General features: G+C 40.6%; 1 protein-coding gene and 1 long non-coding RNA gene across 12 annotated transcripts in view; one reads left to right on the top strand and one right to left on the bottom strand.

Annotated features, from left to right (window-relative positions):
* LOC478678 (IQCJ-SCHIP1 readthrough transcript protein) overlaps window positions 1-21,816 on the bottom strand; it is a 710,941-nt gene that overhangs the window by 3,227 nt on the left and 685,898 nt on the right. For all 10 annotated transcript variants that reach the window (XM_038583731.1, XM_038583737.1, XM_038583732.1 and 7 more), the window contains 4 exons: window positions 5,598-5,715; window positions 4,489-4,686; window positions 3,530-3,653; window positions 1,409-1,502 (listed from right to left, as the gene is read on the bottom strand). In XM_038583731.1, coding sequence (XP_038439659.1) covers window positions 1,409-1,502; window positions 3,530-3,653; window positions 4,489-4,686; window positions 5,598-5,715 — 534 coding nt within the window. The remainder of the gene's footprint in view (window positions 1-1,408; window positions 1,503-3,529; window positions 3,654-4,488; window positions 4,687-5,597; window positions 5,716-21,816) is intronic.
* LOC111093917 lies at window positions 10,612-19,263 on the top strand. Of its 2 annotated transcripts, XR_005383922.1 has the most exons (3): window positions 10,612-10,842; window positions 12,710-12,844; window positions 16,117-19,263. It is a non-coding gene; the product is annotated as an uncharacterized LOC111093917 (long non-coding RNA). The 2 variants fall into 2 exon arrangements; XR_005383921.1 differs by lacking the exon at window positions 16,117-19,263 and having other exon boundaries at window positions 10,617-10,842; window positions 12,710-12,934.

Genomic DNA, 21,816 nt, shown 5'->3' with positions numbered 1-21,816 from the left:
GCAGGTGTTGGATTTATATTTCCCATAATCTTAATACCTATATACAAATGTCTTAGACAAAAAGGGATGTGTCTTACAGCTGTTGTGGCAGTGCCTGCATACATCGGTAGATGGCAATAATATTATGTGAGTGCTGCTGTGATATTTTAGATACAGGCGAATATACTAAGCAGGCATGAGGCCTTCTGGCTTTTTGTTTTTTGCTAGGGGCGAGGCAATCTCCAAAGCATACAGCACAGAGTGCTGCCCATAGGTCTTTTTTGAGGGGAAAAAAAAAAAAAAGCCTCAACAGAGTTCTGTAGCATTTATTTTGCTACCCAAACTATTTTTATAACACTGAATTTAGAAAAATATTTTACCCAGCATTACACATCGGGAAGAGGTTCTGTGGTAGGTGCTAAGTACATTTTCGCTACATATGTTTTCAATGCTTCCCTGGGGTGGTTCTGGATCGTACAGTTAATTCCTTATGTTACTGTGACAAGCAGTGTTCGTTCTCTCCTTGAGGGGCCTTCTACTCTCTGAATACCATTTCTAGGACTAATAGTAATTATTACCTCTTGGTTTAAAGCCTTCTTATGTACTGTCTCAGAGAAAATATCATAGTAAATATGATAGTATTTAGTAATCATAGTATTTAGTAATCATTTAGGTATCATAGTAAATATGAGATCATACGAATGCTCGTGGTATTTCATATACTTCATATACTTATGGTGATAGGATTTTCCACAAAGGAAATACTAAGAAATGCAAGATCCTGACGGGCATTCGCCTCATTTCCGTATCCCCTAGGGGAGGTAACATTCTTTTCCTCTTTAGAGGGGGGTGCTTGGAGCCAGGCCCAGCTAGAAACTAAAGTCCTGGAGTTTCCCCATGGTGAGAGCAATCTGGTGGCACTGGTGCTGTGGAAGGATGCCAGTGTCCCTGCCTTCTGGACATGGCAGATGCGATTGAGAGCTGGGTCACATAACAGCAAATGCCACTCTGTGGCACCCACCACATGGCTGCACATGTGCTGGACACATGCCAGCATGGAAGGGCTGAGGGCTAACTCCCCAGGGCAACAGTCCTTCAGGAAAAAGTCCTTGTGGGCCACAACTGCTGACCTGGTTTTGGTGGGGGTGTAAAAAATTCTAATGCACTGACAATCCATCACAAAGGGAGGATGGTTGTGAAAAAGCAATGCATTTGTGGGGTGCTGTTTTGTTTTTTAAGCAATGCATTTGGAAAGGAGTTTTAGCCACTTCCCCTCCATCTGAACAGCTGACACCAGCAGAGATGAGGTGAGTTACTCATGGAAGTAAGGGGAAGAAGTTGTTCTTTAGAGCTCACTCTTGCCTTAATTCTTAACCTAAGACCATCCTGGGTTTCTTTCCTTCTTTGGAAAGGGTGAGGCATCACTGACCTGGTCAAGTCTTCAATGTCCACCAGCATGGCATCTTGCTCTGTGTGCAGCTCATCTCGGATGAGGAGCAGCTGGACCAACTCTTCGTTCAAGCCTGGAGAAAAGAAAAGAGAGCATTTAAAAGCAGAAAAAAATGCATCTAAGTCAAAATGTGCAGCTACAAGGACCCTTACACAAGTTACTTTGGCTAAAATTCAGGATCCTAATATTAGCTTTTCACAAACCCAGGAGAAGTCCTCAGTTTGAGAGCATGATTAGTTTGCACAATTAGAGAAGTGTTGGAAGAAAAGGAATAAAGTATGAGGTATCTCCAATTATATTCACATTAAAGTGGGAAAAGAAATCGTTAGCTGTTAGGAAAACAGCTTGCTAGAAAAAGCAGGATTTTGTTTTGAAGAAGTGTGAACAAATATGTCCAGGGCCACATGAAGTTTTCCACCTTCCATCACGAGGCTGCTCTCATCACCTGACAGCTGGAAGGAACCATGGCACCTGAATCACTACATCAGGTACCCAGCAGAAGAAGGTGCCCCAGGGGTGCTTGAAGGTCTGTGGCCCGCAGAGGAAGCAGCCCTACGTGCAGGCTGTTCTCAGTAATACCCAAGTCATATCTAAAGATACAGGAAAGCCAGACGTGTAAGACCTGAAGAAGTAACTCTTAAAATCTCTGGAGGGGTGCCAAGGAAAATATTCCTTAGGGTTCATACTGGGAATAGAACATATATGGATATTACCCTTTCTAATCCTCCAAAAATCAGTGCACTGGGATAATTTGGCTTCTGCCCCTGAAAAATACGAACAAGCCAGGGCTCTCTTATTTTTAACCTTTAGATCGAAGCTTTTAGGTCCAGACACACAGACACAGGGGTGATAGCATTCATTTAGCAGCAAGAACTTTGAGGCCAGAAACAGAAAGGAAGGAGGTACTCAGCTAGGATCTCCTTGGAAATGGTTTTGGAGATCCTGACTTCAAATGATGCATTGATCTGCTTTTAGTTCAGACTAGTTTCCAATTTAAAAAAGGGAGAAAAAGAAATCATACAAAGAAGGCTAAATTCATCTACCACTGAAAAGAGCTAGATGACAATTTTAGTATTTAGAAGTCTAAGGAAGATCTTTCAGACATAAAATATCAGAAAGCCTTTTAGGTCCTTGAAAGAATGACAGTCCTAGTAACTTACTCTCAACTAAAATTAAAATATAGTAGAATTAAAAAAAAAATCCTGTGAATCTATGGTTTCTTAATTAGAATGTTAAGCCCTTTCCCTTGATTTTAAAACTGAACATATTAACCTAACTCTGAACATGTCCAATTCTAATTTTTTTCAGTATGTTCTTAGGGTAGCTTTAAAAAATTAAAAAAATTAGTCAGTTTGTGTGAATGCATTTGGTTGGCGGGTCCCTTAGGTAGTTTTAATTCGTAAGTCTGCAGGATTTTATAGAATCATATGTTCCAAAGGTTGGAGGGCACATGGTTCAGTTGGACGAACCATACTGCCCAAGTGTCTTATGTTCTCTCTCTCGGGCTAAGCAACTAACTGCCCTTCTCTGTACAACCAGCCACGTCAAGTGAGAGCCACTCATCTGTCACCTACTCAGCACACTCCTGTTAGAGGCCTTTCTTTATTCTGGGGGAAAAAGGCCCATAATTTGTCATCCTGTAAATTTCACAAATTGGTCATACATATTGCCCCCCACCCCCCGAGTTCCACAATGTACGTTGAATTTGATTTGATGACCTAAAATGAATATACACACAAGTAAAGTTGAGGGTATAATTGCATAATTAATGATGTGTAACTACCAAATTGTAGCATAGAAACAGATGTTGTGAGCCAAATACACACCAGGCATCGTGCTGCTAGGTGCTGGGGATTTGAGATTAATAAAAGGAACCTATCACCTCTGTGAACGTTGAATAATTCTTGAAGTTTCTGATCATTTTATGGTAAAAAAAAAACAAAAACAAAAACAAAAACAGAGCCTTGTGATTCTCTTCCTTCTCTTGCAGCACGCAGGAGGAAACCAATGAAACAGACAAAGGAAGTGAATCAAGGAGGCAGTACTATCCCACGATATTTCACATTTGATACCCCAATTTCAAGCACACTGAACACTTACTTTCTATCTGGGAATGGAGATCATTGACTATTACTTGTAGCTGCCCGAGAGTCATGTCCCGCAGGTCAGTGGGCTTTAAACTTCTTTTCATCAGGCATTCACTTATATGAGGCATGTGTGGCAGCTAAAGATACAGAGGGAAGAAATGGAGGTGTGAACACAGCAGCCAGGATACTGAGCACAAGACCCATTTTCCTCCTGAAAGACCCACTCTCACCCACTTCCATTGAGGTCCTTTGCTCCAGAGCTTTCCCAGTCCAACCTCCCCACTGCAAGCTCCCCGCCCCACCCTGGCCCCACACACCATGTTGCCCAAAACACTACTGGCATCAAAATGCTATGCTACTTAAATCGAAAGCTTGCAGACTGGTCTCAGACTAAGGCTGTGATAACTGCGAGTCAATGATCATGTCCACAAAAGAATGACCAGGGAGCTCAAGGAATATCAATGACATGGATAAAATTAATAGTATCAGCTCTTTATTAATTTGCACCACGTTATAAGCACTGCGCTGTGTGTTCTGAATGCTTTGTTCATAGAATTCTCACCATCATGCTCTGACACAGGTATTACTATTCCCATTTTAGAGATGACAAAATTGAGACTTAGTAGCTTGCCCAGAGCCTCACGGCAAATTGATGGCAGAGCTGAACTTCAAAGACCAGGGCCCTTCATCCACTATGCCACATATTCCCATGACAGCTAATCTTGCCTCTAAGAAATACAGTTATTATGAATCAAGAACAGGGTTTACTTTTATGTAATGTGTTGCTTATGTATCTTTAGCGGTACAGTAGGAAGGAAAAAGAAACGAACTTCATTATTTCTCAATGACAGTACTTTTTACAAACTGCCTTGTAGAAACCCAAGTTTGCATAACTCTGGGAAAGAACTGGGACAGCGTCAACCATTTGCAGCCACCAAAACACTCGCTGGCATTTCAGTATTTGCTGCTTACGAGATCAGCGACGGGAGACTTTTTCCTGTTCTGTTTTTCCACTTCTACTTGCATTTTGGCCATTGGTTTGGCCATGGCGAGGGCCATTTTGGCTTCGGCTTGCAATTTCTTTTGCCTTGTGAGGAAATCCATGTCATCCAGAGATTCGGATTCCTCTTCAGTAGTGTCTCTATCAGAATAGGAAGAACTCTGTTTGCTCTGTGAAGGGAAAAAGAAGAGCCCTGAGCTTTCTGTCAGGTACTATCTTTGGAGATGGGCTACAGCATTCCCTCCTGGAGGGACTGAGAGGCCCCTCCATCAGTGTGACTCACCACTTGATCTGGCCTGTACCAAGCTCAAATAACATTGAAGAGGATGGTTTATTTCTTCAATGCCAAGAATAGACTCTGATTTTAGCAGAATAATGTAACAAAAGGGAGAATCTACTGATGATGAACTTGAGATGTTGATTCTTGGTCTCAAACGTTCCTGAAGTGATCACACACACAGCAAAATATTTAACCCAGAGCTAAGGCAGCGTGCTGTCCTCTAGAGTGTGGACAGGGTCTCAGGTAACCAATCAGGTTCAGACATGGCCTTGCATTCATGGACCAAACGGTTGCCTGTTGGTTGGTCTTTGGTAAGGAAAGTGATATAGAGTAAAGAATTCCAGCAGAAAGCCCCAAGCTTCATAATACGTGTGCAAGGAATGAGTAAGGAATGTTTTACACACATTATCTTGCTGGTTTCTCTGAGCAACATCGCTGTGTGCTAGCCTTCCCACCCTCACCCACATCCCCATCCCTGCCTTTTTAAAATGTGTCCCACTGTTGCTCTGCACTTACTATTTCTAAGCCCAGTGGAGAAGGACTGGTAGCTGGCATAATTTTTTAGGGCATATGTGATTTCCCTCAGGGTTTCATATGAAAGTAGTCGCTAACTTTAACAGAGCTTATGTCTTCTTACTGGATCACAGCTTTGATTTTTCATTGTCAAATTTTAGGAGCATGCTATGGCAAGAGACATTCCTCTTTTAATCTCTGCCATGTTCTTTCCCTGACTAACAACAAAAAAAGAAGCTAACTGAGCAGGAAAACACACGCACAGAGCATTGGTGGCTCTGGACTCACCATGGGAGACAAGGGGGTGTCCAAGCTGGTTTCCGTCTTACTGTCATCAGCATCGCTGTCCTTATCACTGCCACTGTCGTTGACGAAGCATATCTGCAGGTTCATCCCACTCTGCAGCCTGGGCAAAAGCAAACAGGACAGCAGTTCTACTCAGCTGTCTGCTATCTGGTGGCACTCATTCGGATTGTCTGGCTTTGTTAACAGAAAGCAATCTTGTGTGTTCTTCACATGGAGAAGTGAGTGACGCATATTACTCCCAACTCACAAATGATAACTTCTACTAAAGGACAATGATGATAACTGAATGAGTTCATAACTTTTTTTTAAAAAAACATTTTACAGGATCCCTGGGTAGCTCAGTGGTTTAGCACCTCCCTTCAGCTCAGGGTGTGATCCTGGAGTCTTGGGATCGAGTCCCACGTCGGGCTCCCTGCATGGAGCCTGCTTCTCCCTCTGCCTATGCCCCCCTCTCTCTCTTTATGTCTCTCATGAATAAATAAGTAAAATATTAAAAAAATTACTTATTTATTCATGAGAGACACAGATCGAGGCAAAGACATAGGCAGAGGGAGAAGCAGACTCCACACAGAGAGCCTGATGTGGGACTTGATCCGGGGACTCCAGGATCACGCCCTGGGCCCAAGGCAGGCGCTAAACCGCTGAGCCACCCAAGCATCCCCAGTTCATAACTTGATAAATGATAAAATGAGAACTTTTGCTAAATTATTTTTTTACACCGATTTCATGTTAAGTGAAAGCTAATTTAATGCCACATATAAAAGCACCCGGCACAATACCAACCACATAGCTGATGCATAATAAATATGTGTGGAGCCACTGAGCTTACATTCCTTTTGATAAAGATGAATGGGGTCCTCAGCCAAATAAAGCTGCCTGGTATCATTTAGTGTAACCAAAGGAGTTCATTTATGTCACTAAAAAAAAAAAAAAACATATATATATATATATATATATACCTAAAGAAACTTAAGGAAACCCCAAACCCAGTCAGAAAGGCACTAGCTTGCAACATAGCAGACTGCCTGGTGCACGAAGAGCCTCAGAAGTGGAGACTTCTCAGAAGCTCCTTCTGTTTGTGGTGAATCCTGTAGCTCCATGAGTGATGTTGCTGGAGATGTGGCCCCAGAGGGTCACCCAGCTGTGTGTCTGCTACATGTGAGGCTGGACAATGGGTGCAACTCTGTCCTCACCTTCTTTTGAAATTCGAGACATGTCAATACTGTTTGGCTATAAAGAGTTTTTAAAGAAGTAATTTTTCAAGCATCCCTAGTAGTCCCAGTCTGTTTGTAAGCTTAGAAGAAAAGGCAAAGGAGGTTCCTAAGTAGCAAGGGATCCTCAGGAGACTGTCTAAGCTAGGTTTAGGAAGCAAACACTGAATTGCTCTGGCATTATTACTGTCACAGGGAGCAATGCAGAGCAACTCGTCTGAGAGTTAACATTATCATCTTTTTTTATTCCAATGGGGTGGGATGCTTTGTATAAATTGCTCAGATGATTCATATAAAGTGATTGTTTGAAAACCAAAGGGAGGGGTGCCTGGGTGGCTCAGACTGTTAAGCATCTGCCTTTGGCTTAGGTCATGATTCCAGACCCTCTCCTTACCGCTCCCTGTGTTTGTGTGCACACTCTCTCCATCAAATAAAAAAATAAAGAATTAACATTAAAATGACAGGGAACCCAGAAAAAGAAAATCTACTGATTTAACACAGGCGCTGTCATGGTTATGTGTATGTACTGCCACCTATTGTTACCTTCTGCAATTACTGAAAGTCCAGTAAGGAGAGGCAGCCCTCCCCTCAGCTGCTTCTGTGCCTGGCCTACCTTCTTGTGCAGACAAGGAAGCAGGACCGCGCTAGGCCCAGAAGGCACAGGTTTTGCCGTGATCAGCTCAGGGTGCTTGGAGCCAATGGGACTTAGGTTCTGAATCCTCCCTTCTGTCTCTGGGCCCATTACTTGAGCTCTATGAACCTCAGTTTCCTTATCGGTAAAAAGGGGTGAAAGGGGTGAATAATTCCATGTTTTGTAAAGAAGGATGAAAATAGTTCAGAGCTGGGCACAGGGGAGGTGCTCTGTACATATTCATATTCTTCTTTTCTCTATTTTTCTGAAGGCCCAGACAAAGGAATATAGAATTTAAATGGACCTCTAAAGTCACTTAATTGGGGCACCTGGGTGGCTCAGTGGTTGAACATCTGCCTTTGGCTCAGGTCATAATCCCAGGGTCTTGGGATCGAGTCCTGCATCAGGTTTCCTATGGGAAGCCAGCTTATCCCTTTGCCTATGTCTTTGCCTCTCTGTCTCTCATGAATAAATAAATAAAATCTTTAAAAAAAAAATAAAGTCACTTAATTGAATACCTCGCCTGGCTTTGAATACCTAAGAGAGTGTCCTCAACTGTCTAACTATTAGGCAGCTTGGACTTCTGCTGAGCTGGACTTTATCTCCTTCTAATTTTCTTCCATTGGAATTTTTTTTTTCCGGGAGAAATCTAATATATTCAGGTTACCTTTTGATCCCACATAAATTAAGTTTTAAAATTAATTATCTGTAGTTTGTCACCCCCCCCCCCCAATCAACTCATTTTTAATCTAAAACTCAAGATATATGGATTGGAAAATAGTGGGAAGTAAAACTGAAAATTAAAAAAAAACACACATTGAAAGCATATTTTAAAATTAAGGAGACATTTTAAATTAAACCTAATTTGAATCTAGGAGTATGCAGCATTTTCTATTTACTGAACTGCTAAAGTCTTGAAGTGTCTGGCCACTGGACACACAGATTATACATATAAAAAACCCCCCACGATGGGATCCCTGGGTGGCGCAGCGGTTTGGCGCCTACCTTTGGCCCAGGGCGCGATCCTGGAGACCCGGGATCGAATCCCACGTCGGGCTCCCGGTGCATGGAGCCTGCTTCTCCCTCTGCCTGTGTCTCTGCCTCTCTCTCTCTCTCTCTCTCTCTCTGTGACTATCATAAATAAATAAATTTAAAAAAATAAAATAAAAAAACAAAAACAAAAACAAAAAACCCCACGATACCATTACAAAATAAGGTTTAAAACACCTAGGGATATATATTTTCATTCTGAAGAAAGTCTGATTATAAATTCTGTTGTTCTGCCTCCAACTGGCCTTTGTACGAAGGGTCAACTTGGATCACAATCAACCAAACCATACAGCATTTCCAACTCAGGAAAGGCAAAGGAAAAAAAAAAAAAGGGAAAGATTGAGTAGTCCGAATGAAATGAAAAAACACCTCAGGTAGAAATTCAGAAAATCGCCTTAGTAGCACATTATCACCGTGGGAAACTGAACAGAGCTTCTTACGGGGTGAGACTTATAATTCCTTATAGCGGTAATCACCAAGAATGTTACTCTCAGGAAAAGGAAATTATATGACATAACAACTAATGGTTCAGAGGGGATTTTAGTAAAGACATCTTAAAATGGACTCAGGTTTCAAGAAGGATTTGTTTGCCTTTAGCCTTTAAGCAGGTTTTAAGATGAAGACGGCTTTGGGGAAACGCAAGCACAGATCTCAAGCAGCAGCCTGGCTGGGGGGTGCGTGGGGCCACCTGGTGTTCTCGAAGGCTCTGTGTCACAGGGTCAAGAAATGCTAACCCCTGTGCTGGGCCCCTTCCCACCCTGGGGACGCATGGCCGCCCGGAGGCCCTGGCCTCTGTCCCTCGCCCTGCAGTGCACCGGGCCTCACTTATAACCGGGCTCCACGGTCTTGCAAAATCCAAGCTGCCAGGGTTCGAATTTGCCTGGATCTCTCAAGCATAGTCAGAGGTGAAAACAAAACACGATCCTCATCTTTTAATTAGCAATATCATCTTAAGGTGTCCAATTCAAGGCTTCTTGATGTTTCGAGTGGCCCGTAGCAGAGCGCTGCATGCCAAGGGCCGCCTGACGTCGGCCTTGCCTGTTGGTATTAGAGCTGAGGCGTCTGTGTCCTGGTTATTCTGGAAACCTCTTCTCCTCATGTATCACGAGGCAGTGAAAAACCACACTGCAGCCCAGAGTGACTGACGGGGAGCCCCGGGACCTGAAAAGAGGGTGTTCTGGAGGAAGAATGCTCAGAAATAGGAGGACACACAGACTAAGTCTTCTGGGCCTCTCAGTGTTGAGTGGAACGGCTTTCTTAGTGGCAGGGCCTACTGGCCAGTGGCACGAAGGCGTTTAGTCAAGAGGACATTCAGCACCAATGTCTGCTTGGCATTTAGGGCGAGAAAGACCGTCACTTGGAAAATGCTTGTGCTGACTTCCAACTAGCATTACTGGGAATATTATTAAAATATGCACAACACTGAGAGGATGGCAGGGGTGAAAGATTTTTAACTACTAAGAGGATGATATCTCAAAAACCTAGTGAGTCAAATCATGATATAACCTAGCCTAAAGATAATACTTTTTTCAAAACACAAGGACAAGACCAGTTTATTCCCTGAGAGAAATAATATGACTCAAGATCCTAAAGTTTGCTGTGACTTCTAGGTAGAGTGGTAATCACTGTGAATCTGGCCTTTGCCCTTGGCCTTGGTTTGAGGTGATGGGACTGGGCTGTCCTGAGGCTATTTCTGAACCCCAGAACTACTTGATGTTTTCTGATTTTAGAAATAGCAATCTCCCAGGACCAGCTTAGACCACCAGTGTCTACACAGAAATATTTAAGATTCTTTTTTTTTTTTACCCCCTATGCCACCCCTTCATTAACTTCAGCCTTCATTAACTTCAGCTTCACTTGAGCTGTCTGTTGCACTGAATTCGAGTTTAAAATGATGTTTGCTTGTGTTCCCTTGTTTGCTTGTACAACCACTTGTGGATAACAGGCAACATAATATGGACTCAGAGAGGTCAAATGCGTTCCCAGACCTGTACCAGCCTGATTTATAAAAATGGTCCCAATCCTTCCCTCCCTGCACCTGCCTGCCCTCTCTCTACTGTGACTTTGCAGCTTCTTCCTCCCCCTGGGCTGGCCTCCTGACCTGTCTTGCCAACAGGATGCACAGGAAATGCCAGTGTTCTAATGCCAACCGCTCCCCACCCCTCAGGAAACCCTGCCACTGATCTCAGAAAAAGTCCAGGCTTGCCTGCTGGCAGATGAGTGACTTCATGGCACAGAGTCCAATCAGTATTGTCCCACTGAAGCCCCAGATACAAAGAGCGCTCAGCCAAGGACAGTAGAGTGACCTCACCAAGCCGCAGCTGACCGCAGACATGTGAGTAAGCCCATCCGAGCCCAGCTCTCTCTCACCAGTAGAACTGTTCGGCCCACCTATAGGCTCCTAAGCAGAAATCAATGTTTATTACTGTATGCCACTGATAGGGGTGTTTTTTGGATTATACATCATCATTGTGGCAATGGATACCTGGTACAAGGTCACAAAGAAGAGACTACAGGCTGAATGTCTGGTTTTTGAATCCAGTGCCCTTTGCCCCCATACTATATTTAACCTCAGCTTTGGATTTATTAGATCTTGCCGGTGTGTCTGGTAATATAATCTTCGTGGGCTTATACCTCTGCCAGTTGCTTATAATTCTAAGGCGATTGTTTAGTTTTCCTCAAGAAGCAGAGTGAAAAGGAACTACCCATATGCTTATGGATTTCAAACATGCCTTGCTTGTTTTCTATCCACAACCAGAGTGGCTATGAGCGCCACTGACCCTGCTCTATCATTTGTTGCCCAATATCCCCAACTAGTTTGTGACTGGGCCATTAAAATATGTTATTTACATGTATCTTAATGGGTCTTTGATGCACTATTCAAAGACTTTATACATAATAAATAATATTTTATTTTAAAAATATTTTTATAATATATCTTTGTCTCATGACACTTTCAAAGGAGAAGGAATATAAAATGTGGGTTGTAATTACCCAAGGGTAGTTGTAAACACATTTCATTTTTCTAAGGATTTATCATGAAAAAACAATGTGGGACCAACTGAGGTTTTGGTAAGCTCCAGATGTCCCGAATGTGTAACAGGGGTCTCTACAGAGTGTGCTGAGGTGGGTTAAAATGAGGTGCTGCTACTCCTTAACAAAAGACTTTTTCCAAATACTATTCTAAAATGCTATTTCTTATTTTACTTTAGTAGGATTGTGTTAATTTCTTTTGCTAGCAGCGTGCGATGCAAGGGACGATCATTTATTGGACTTTTAGAAAAGACTGGTATTTAGATAACAGGTGTGAATATTGCTGGTCCAGCATATATCATCACACACAAAAAGTACTAGAAATGATTTTTATATTAGAGAAGGGATATTTAACTGTTTGCTCATTTATTCATTCGAGGATCAGGTAATACCATCTAGATAAACTCCATGGCCCCAGTAGGCTACTGCCGAGTAGCTGCTGTCCATTTTAGCCAGGGTGTACTGTTTCTAGTTTGCTACAGTCCCCACTACTCCCTATTGCCTTTTATCTGGGCTTCTTCACTCATTATGTTTCTTGCTGGCCCTTGACAGCATTTGTAGTCCATGATCCCTTTATTAAGGGGATGCACAGTTAATAGTTGAACTAGGAACAGAAATCAGGCCTTTTAACAGGTACTGAGTCTTCCAACAGGTACCCAGTGCTTGGATCATTAAATCATAATGTGCAAGCAGAAATGTGGAATATAGAGAGCATCAGAAGAGAACTCGAAACACTTTGTAGATCTTATATATAAGAATAATTTTACTACCTGGACATCCATTAGTAAATAAGGTATTAACCAAGAAGGGTGACTGAGCAGGGAACTGCAGAAGAAAGGAAGTGTTGGGAAACTAGAGGTAGGAGAAATAAAGGCAAGAGAGATGGGAAAGCCCACCCGCCAGCAGGCATGTGCCCAGAGAAGTTAACGGTAGTTTCAAACTATATACCAAAGAGAGCATTGGGGAAAAGAGAGGACTTCATGTCTCTTTATGTGCCACCCTGATCCCACATCTTACAGGCTCGGGCATTTGGCTTTCTCTGCAAAAGCTGAGGAAGGCAGCTCTAAAGGTGGCTGGAGTAGTGTGAATGGCCCTCTAGGTTTTTTTTTTTTTTTTTTTTTTTCATCCTAATCCTGTACATAATCTCTTTTTCTGCTTCCTTTTATAAGGCTAGTTCTGGACCTTCCATCTGTACGTGTTCACATGATGGCTGGTAGGCATCCAACACCACATGGCCACAGAATCTTCTCTTCACCTGAAAAGCTGATAGAAAAGGGGAACTAGCATTCACCAGCTTTTCTTTGGTAAAGCATCACAGCCCCTGTATCCTAACCTGACTCTCTCAAGAGCTATAAATACTTGCAGGCCCCAGACAGCTGTTAGTTCTAATTTCATATCAGTGTCCAGTTTCTTCACTAATGACCACTTACATGTAATTAAATTTGGAATTACAGGATCTTAATGTCGAAAAAATGCATTTCACCCGAAATATTTTCTACCATGAATTGAAGACCAGAATGAGGCTTCTTCTGATACTAGAATAATGATAGAATAGAAACAGTCATCTCTCTTAGATGCCAAATGTGGTCTACTTTTATCTTAAAATCAAATGATTTCCCAGTAATTTGTATTCTAAAATAATCACTTTTTTTTTTTTTCTGAGTGGGAGAGAGTGGGGGGAAGAGCGGAGGGAGAGACAGAATCTTAAGCAGGTTCTCTGCCCAGCATGGAGCCCAATGCAAGCTTGATCTCACGACACTGAGATCATGACCTGAGTCAAAACTAAGAGTCAGAGATCCCTGGGTGGCGCAGCGGTTTAGCGCCTGCCTTTGGCCCAGTGCGCGATCCTGGTAGGCCTGGGATCGAATCCCACGTCGGGCTCCCGGTGTATGGAGCCTGCTTCTCCCTCTGCCTATGTCTCCGCCTCTCTCTCTGTCTCTCTCTGTGACTATCATAAAAAAAAAAAAAAAAAAAACAAAACTAAGAGTCACATGCTTCACAGACTGAGCCACCCACGTGCCTCAAGAGTTACTACCATTTTGGATCATCTATTTTGTATTAAGGCACTTCATATATATTACCTCTACTCTTCAGATATGCTAAAGTAGGTATGATGACCCTCATTTTGTATATGAGAAAACTAGGACTCAGAGGTTAAATTGCATAGGTCACAAAACTGGTATTTTACTCTTGAACAGTCTGTTTTGAGAGGCCAGGGCACTTTAAGAAGCATAAATTCATGAATGGAAGAAAAGATGAAAAAAAGAAAACAAAACCAAAACAAAATATTGGAAATAATTCCAATGTCTAATAATAAGAGATTGAATATATTTGGTGAACTACAGAATGGTCATTATACAGCTAGTAAAAATACACATGATAGAAGAACAGTTATGAACATGGGTAAATGTTCCCGATATATTAAGTGAAGAAAAATCAGGCTATAAAACAGTAGGTACAGTATAATTCCAATTTTGTAAACAAAAATGTGAAGATATATTATGCATAGAAAAAAATGGCAGGAAATATACCCAGATATTTTTTGGTGGAAGAAATTCAGTTGGGTTTGAATTTTTTCTCTTTTGAGCTCCTCTAAGTTGTCATGTGTGGGCATTTAGCAGGAATTAAAAAGGGAAAAGGAGAGAAAATGGGTGAGTTGATTAGCGCTTGTGTGTTGGAGAAAAGGTGAGTAGGATGAACTGTTTGACAGCTGGAAGAGGATGTGTGTCTGACTCAGATGGTGGCTATGCAGGGAGCATGACTCACACATGAGTCAAGCTGGCCTTTTGGTTTTGGCAGGGGGCTGGGGGCGGGAGATACTCTTGGAGGGCAGCAAGGAACGGTTCTCTACAAGTGAATGTTTCTGGAGATGGACTCTTTTATTCAACTGTTGACAACCCTTCCAGGCCCAGTCTCAATCCCATTCTCCCTCTTGGATCTACAGTAGATTATAGACTATAATAACAGATATACATTTAAGTGTCTGTGTTTTTAAAGCCAGCCTGTTTATTTACTCCTCTCAGCCCAGACAGAATTTAAACTTCTATTTGTCTGATCTGCTGATGAATTTCAGCTGCTGGAGAAGGAGAATTGCTTGTTGCTTCCAGATGGATGATAATGTCCATGTGTCTGGGGTGAAGATATGGCAGCTGGAGAGTCAGTGCTTGTCCATGTGTTTGAGGGGTATGACTGGATTTGGTGACAATCTCAAGTGCAAATTCTTTTAGTCTCTTGTGCACAGAATCACTGCTTTCACCACTTTTTAGATTCATGTTTAGAAAAATCTGGGTGACCATTTAGGCTTGGTTGTAGAGTAAGTTTTATCCCAAAGACATTCTTTTTCATGACTTAATTTGGGGTCATCTGAATTATATGTGGTCATTCAAAAGAATGCAGATCTACTGAATTTCATTGATTCTATGAAACATAATTGTTCATATTTTACCATCTTTAAAGTCATGTGTCTCACAATCTCGGCCACCCCAGTGGCTGGTGGCATGATGGTTTAACTGACCTGTCACCCTCTTGGCCAACAAACCAGTGAAGGACCACTCATGAAGAGGTGGGATCTGATAGTTCAGGTACTCATGCCTTCTGAAAGAACGAAAAAGCTCCAGCATAAAACCTGCAGAACAACGGCCAATGGGCTGGAAGGTGATGCATAGCATCTCCTGATAGCACAGAGGGTGACACGGTGGGGAAAAGCAAAGACTGACAACTCAGAGGGAAAGTGATTAAATGAAGAGTTGGGATTCTGAGTGTGAAGAGAGTGTAGGGCTATCTTAACCAATGTATTTTGCTTTTCCTCCATCTTATTTTTATATGTACAAGATCACAGGTGATAAAAGTGCATGTCAAAATAAGTCTTTCAATAACTAAAGATTTATTTCAACAACTAAAATAAAAATTCTAAGTGTCAAGGAGGCATGTGTCACCTTTCAAATTGGCAGTGGTTTTTCAAAACATCTTCCACGGGTTTTAAATGCAGATGATAATAAGGAGGAGAACAATGTGAGGGGCACAGAAATTTTACAAGATTGAACAAAAGGACTGTGTTAAACCTCCAGATGACACAGCTCACTTGCAGTCAGTAGGAGTGTTTTCTGGTAGCAGCAAATGCTTTTGTAAACTCTCAAAGGAGCCCGGTCTTCATTTGAGTTGCATGAGTCCAGACACATGTGGGGGAACACTGTCCAAAGGGAGTGCAAACTGCAGTAATAAAGTCATGATAACTTGTCAGAGATGATGCGCCAATGAAAAATCATTCCTAGAAGTTCTTTTAATTAAACATTTAGCTGTCCACTGGAGCCATTTTTAAATATAAAATGCAGCCCTGTGGCCTTTTCTCCCTGCCTCCCACCCTTCTGCAATAGCTCTGACAATTGAATTCTCATTGGTGATAATAAAAAAATTCATAAGACAGGGTACAGCTGGTTATGCCTCTAGCAAGATGTCAAATTTCACTTGTGCAAAATTAATTGCACCTAATTAAACTGGGGTCATTGGCATTATTGTAAAGTGAGGCTATTTATTAGACAAAGAAAATTTCACAAATACCATTTTGCTTTTCTTTTAGGTTTGTGAAAGAGAAGAACTGCTTACATAATTAAATTTGTTTTGCCATTTTTAATCTTATTACTCCAAAAGATCCACTTCAAATCCTGCTTTACACCTAAAATTGTGTGATATTTTAGAATAGCAGAGGTAATCCTTGGAGGAAGACATAAAAAAATGATAGGTTTTCTGTAGATTACCTAATCATTTTCCAAACAGTATAGAAAATAATTTGTAAACTACCACTTATAAGGACATGCATCTTGGAATCACTTACATGAAGCGTTTCCTAAGCAAATTATTGGTACACGTGTATGAGATTAATATGAAGTTTAAAAGATATGTTGCATGTTATAAATAGGCTGCTACAGTATGCACCTATTACTTCAAGAAAGACGCCACTGAAAGCAAATTTCATTGTATTGAAATGGGACCACCTCTTTTCTGACCCATGCTGGGTGTATAGGACTACGCTGCTTCCTTCTCCAGGAAATGATGCAAAAATTATTACTGTTAGAGACAAAAGGATGATTTTTTTTCCTGGAAAAATGATACTTGTTCAACTTGGGATTCTGTGTCAGATTATATATACAGATTCTCAGTTCCTCAGAGGCAAAGCTCCTGTGGATCCAATTTCTTTAAAGCCTCTCTAGATCACTGCTATCTGTCCAGTTGATACAACTCCCTGGGCCAGGTGCCTCCCCAGCCAGCATCCTCAGCCCAAACACAAAAGAAGGTGGCAGGTATCTATTGTTAGGTCTCATCTCAGCCATTCACCAAGAAACCTACAAGAATAAGAAAGGAATGAGTTCTGACTTGGGGAGGTTGGAATGGTTCAGATGAGTAAACAGTAATCATTATTCAAACCAGCTGCTCAAAAGTTCTCTGGGGAATTTCTCTTTTTCGTAATATTTGCAATGCTTAGAGAGAAGGGTATAGCCTATTCTAGGTTACAGCTTCCCACTGTATACTTTATGAAAAAGACTGTATATATATTTATGTATGTAAATAAAAATCTATCTTAGGGTAAAGCAAGAAGAGAGGGAGGAGTCAGGTTTATTTTGTGGTTAGTCTGAGGAAAGAATGGAGAAGCCCGCATTGTTTTCTCCACAATGGCAGATCACGTTGTAATGTCTGAGAAATGAAAGGTTTCTCGGTGTCTATTACTAATGACCGTGCTCGGTCTCATGGTCTCATGGCAGCAAAGCCAGTTTCCATTCCTTTAATAACGCTGAGCTGAATAAACTCCAAATCCGAAATATAAGGGTGATTGAAGATTACTTTGGTCAATGAAAAAATATTTTATAGGAAAGTTATTATACTAGTAAAGAGAAAAGGAATTTTTCTTCAAGAACATGACTACACTGAATATTTCTTAGAAACCTATTTCAAAAGTAGAGTAGGTAATTCACTTTTTTCATTTCCTATTAAGCTTTTTTAAAGCTTTTGCTGAAACATTTCTAAATGGGGGAAAAATAACAAAGGTCATACAGTCTCAGTTAAAAAAGGTGATTATGTGTGGATTAGCACATTTTGAAGAAAAAATGGTGCTTCCTATATTTGCTGCATTTTAGTATAAGTCAAATTTAATTAGCTGAGTTATGAAGCAGTATCAAAAATTCTTTTGCTGCAGTATTAGGCGTGAAATGTCTTTATGGGATTATTGTAAGCCTCGTTTACATTTATCAGCTTGTCATTCTTTTAAAAAGTGCTTTGGAAGACAGCACCAATTAAAAAATTCAGTGGGGCTGAAACCCAAAGAGCAATGTGGAGCAATTACACAGGAGGAGCTCATGCATGTCTTCCAGAAGACCCTCATGTTACTTCAAAATTTCTCACACAATGTGTATGAAGTTGATTTTTACAGGTAAATACCTGTTCTTTAAAATACATAAGTAGAACTCCGTGATTTTGCCAAAGGTTCCGCTTAACTTGGGGAGGTCTTGTCTTAAAAGTAAGCTCAGCACTTCAGAATCCATTGGTTGGCCAATTATTTTAAGTCCTCAACCTCATTTAAGATTGAGCACTTAGCTCTTCGCAGTCATACAGTCAAAAAGGATTTACCTGGTTCTGATTATTTAATAAGTCAGCATTTGGACTCAGGTGCATTTGGGAGCACCATATTAAAGGACTTCCAAGTTCTAACATCCTTCAAGTCGTTTTGTAAGTAAAAGGTGAGGTATTTCTAGCTCAATGAAGAATTTCAAGGATTGTAATACATCAGAAAAAAAATTAATTCTAATAGGAATGGCCAATGTGTGTTATGCAATTGCAACTGAATGTTTCCTGAGGCTTTTCTCTTCCATTACTACTGACAAGGGGAAATGAGTCTTTGCAGACTTTAAATTTACAGGGATAAAGTGATATTTCTTACAAACATTAAGGCTCATCATTAGCCATCATCCTAAAGGGTATCCAAAAAGTCATCGTGTTCTCACAGAGGATGATCTCATCCCAGAATGTGGAGATGAAAACATCTGAAAAAACAGGATATAAATAATCTTCCTTATGGCGAGTCACCAAGCATAGCTTGTTATGAACTACTGTGAAATACATATGTGTTTAGATAGCTGTGTCACCACTAGGGGTAGATGACTCGGTGATTTTCAAATTTTGTTCAGCCTGAAGAGTTTCAGGTGCGCTCTGGGGGCATGTAGGGAGTGATGCAAAGAGGTGCTAATATGGGGACCTGGGAAGGTGCACTGCAGGGAAATGACAGGGAGGCATCTTCTGGACAGGGGTACCCCAGACCCTCTTCAGCCTTCCTGAAGCACAGGAAGACAGCTTGGTTTTACACACAGGGTTTCTGCAGAGGATTTTATTTGAGAAGATACTTCTGCTATTAGAAATAATGAAAACCACCCCCTGGGAAGCCATCTGGCCCAAACCTTCATGAAACTTCTAGTTCAACATGGCATTTGGAACACAGGTATCTGTTGACATTCTCTTCTAAAATCCTGGTGAAATAATATTAGAGGAAGAAAAAAAAGTATAACTCTCCATGGACAAAGAAAAAGGTATAATTTCTCCAAGGACAAAGAAAGTGGAATCAGAGACAACAGCACACAAGAGAGCGTGAAAAAATGTTGGAAGATAAAATGCAGATGGGTGAGGGGTGTTTGACCTAACATTTCAATTTACTGGGTGCTTGCAGGGTGGCTGGTTGGGGAAGAGCATGCATTTGCACTATTGAGTCTAGGCATGCTCAGCTACACGGGAAGGCTGGGGAGTGGGCTAGCACTGCACACAGAGGAAGCTTGATTGAACAACTGAAAGGACTATGCAGACCCTCTATTTGCCTCGTCCACCTGTTGGCGTGGCATAATGAGGACATTTACTATCTTGAGAGGTTGAACCAGAGGAGCTCTGAAATGGGGCACTCTCAGACATAGCTGAAGTATCAAATGAAAGGCCTTTATTAACATCAAAGGAATTAAATAACATTCTCCATGCTGAACCTTCAACCATTCTCCTGCCAGAGACTTAAAATACTGCCAGCCAGGCTTAAAACTCCTCAGGATGCGGTTGGAAAGTTCTCTGTGGCAACTTATAGCCTAAAAGAAAAGAGCTTTATGTATTTTTATTTGGAGGCACCCTAATGAAATAGTTGCATTTTTATTTGCCCATTCTAAGGGGAAGTTCACCATTCCTTAATTCAACAAATGTCTAGTGACTATGTATTGGGCACTATTTTTGTTTTTTTGTAAAGATTTAATTTGAGAGAGAGTGCGTGTGAACAGGGGGAGGGGCAGAGGGAGAGGGAGAGAGAATCCTCAAGCAGACTCCCCGCCAAGTGTGGAGTCTGATGTGGGCTTCAATCCAGGACACAGAGATCATGACCTGAGCTAAAATCAAGAGTTGGTGGTTTAACTGACTGAGCCACCCGGGCACCCCTGTATCAGGCACTATTTAGTCAATAGTTCTGGTGGTGAATAAAACAGACAAAGACCTCCTCTCTTGGAGTCCATATTTTAGTGTTAGACAAAGAATGGATTAAAAAAAGAAAAAATATAATACAATATCAGGTAGTGATAAAATCCACAAAGAAAAACCAATCAGGGTAAGAGGAGAGAAAATGAGAGGTTTGTGTGGTGTCTACTTTTTAACTGAGTGGTCAGGAAAGGTCACCCTGGGGCAACAATATATGTCACCAAACCCCAACCACAGGGTTCACCTATAGCATTTAGTATTTTACACTTATCGTTGATGGGCAGAAATGAAAAGAAACAAAAATAAATCAGAAAAAAAATCATGGACGGTGTAGAAATCAGAAGAAAACATTTTAAACAGTTTACCTATAATTAATATAATTAATACCTGTCATAAAATGGGAGAGTGTCATTTCAAAAATTTTTGAAGACTTAAACAAAGGACAAATTCTTAGAAAAATACAACCCACCAAAACTGACCCAAGAAGAAGTAAGAAGCATGTATAATCTAAAAACTAGAAGCAATTAAAGCCAACACACAAAGTAAATACCAGGCACAGATGGTTATACAGGTGAGAAATAGCATATTCCTATATTATGCAGGCTTTACTTAGACATTATGGAAGAAGGAATAACAGCCACCTTATTTTTAAGCCAGCATTGCCCTGATACAAAAACAAGAAAAAAAAAATTCTCTAAGAATACAGCAGACCCATGTCATTCATGAATATAAATATAATACTAAATAAAATATTATAAATAAAATTTAATAGTGTCTGATAATCCAACCAATTTTGCTTTATACTAAGTATGCAAGGATTATTTAATATTTTAAAACTCTTTACATATAATTTATTAATAGATTAACAGGGGTAATCATATAATGATCTTCACAGATGTAGAAAAAGCATGTGGTAGTTACAGATCTATTCATAATAAAAAATTCTTTATAAATTATGAATATAAGGGAATATGATTAACTCATAAAGAGAAACGTTAAAGAAAACCTAAAATTAACATCATCCTAGATGAGGAAACATCAGAAGTATTCATTGAATATGATAAATGAGCTATAGATTCCAACTACCATCATTTTTAAACCTCAATATATTAGGGCCCTAGCCATGCAATAAAAGAAAAAAACAGAGGCACAAGGATTGGAAAGCAATAAATGAAGCTGCTATTTTTCAGATCATAGTACTTAAGAATCCCAAAGATTCTACAAACAACTTTATTAGAAGTAACAAGGGGGCAGACAACTAGTAGGAACAATTATATTATAGTATAAAAACTAAACTCCATTTCTGCTCACCAGCAGCAAAACAATGAGAATGCATTATCAAAGAGAACTTAAAATAATACCAGTTCGCCAAGTATCTAGAAACAACAAAAGATGTACAATATCTCTAAATGAGAAATTATGAAACCTATTAAGAAATATTCAGTAAGATCTAAATAAAGGGGAGAAAGGCCATGTTCATGGGTAGGGAGATACAATACTGTGAAAATGCATTCTCCCTTAAATTGATTTATAGATTCAGTGCAAAATCCCAAGAGAGTATTTTGCTGAGCTTGATTAGATGATTTAAAATTTATATGGAAGAATACAAAAGCAGTAACAGGAAGCATACTTCTGAAGCAAAAGAGGAGGGGGGCTTGCTTGTTCAGATGTTAGGACTTATTTTGAGGCTACAGTGATTAAAACTGTATGGTATTGGTGAAGGGATAGAAACACTAACCGACGAAACAGAATGCATTCCCATTAATGTATAGTATGTACAGAACTGGTCAGA

The sequence above is a fragment of the Canis lupus genome, chromosome 34 (genome assembly GCF_011100685.1).
Source record: "Canis lupus familiaris isolate Mischka breed German Shepherd chromosome 34, alternate assembly UU_Cfam_GSD_1.0, whole genome shotgun sequence".
NCBI lineage: Eukaryota > Metazoa > Chordata > Mammalia > Carnivora > Canidae > Canis > Canis lupus.
This window is presented reverse-complemented; position numbering and strand designations above follow the sequence as displayed.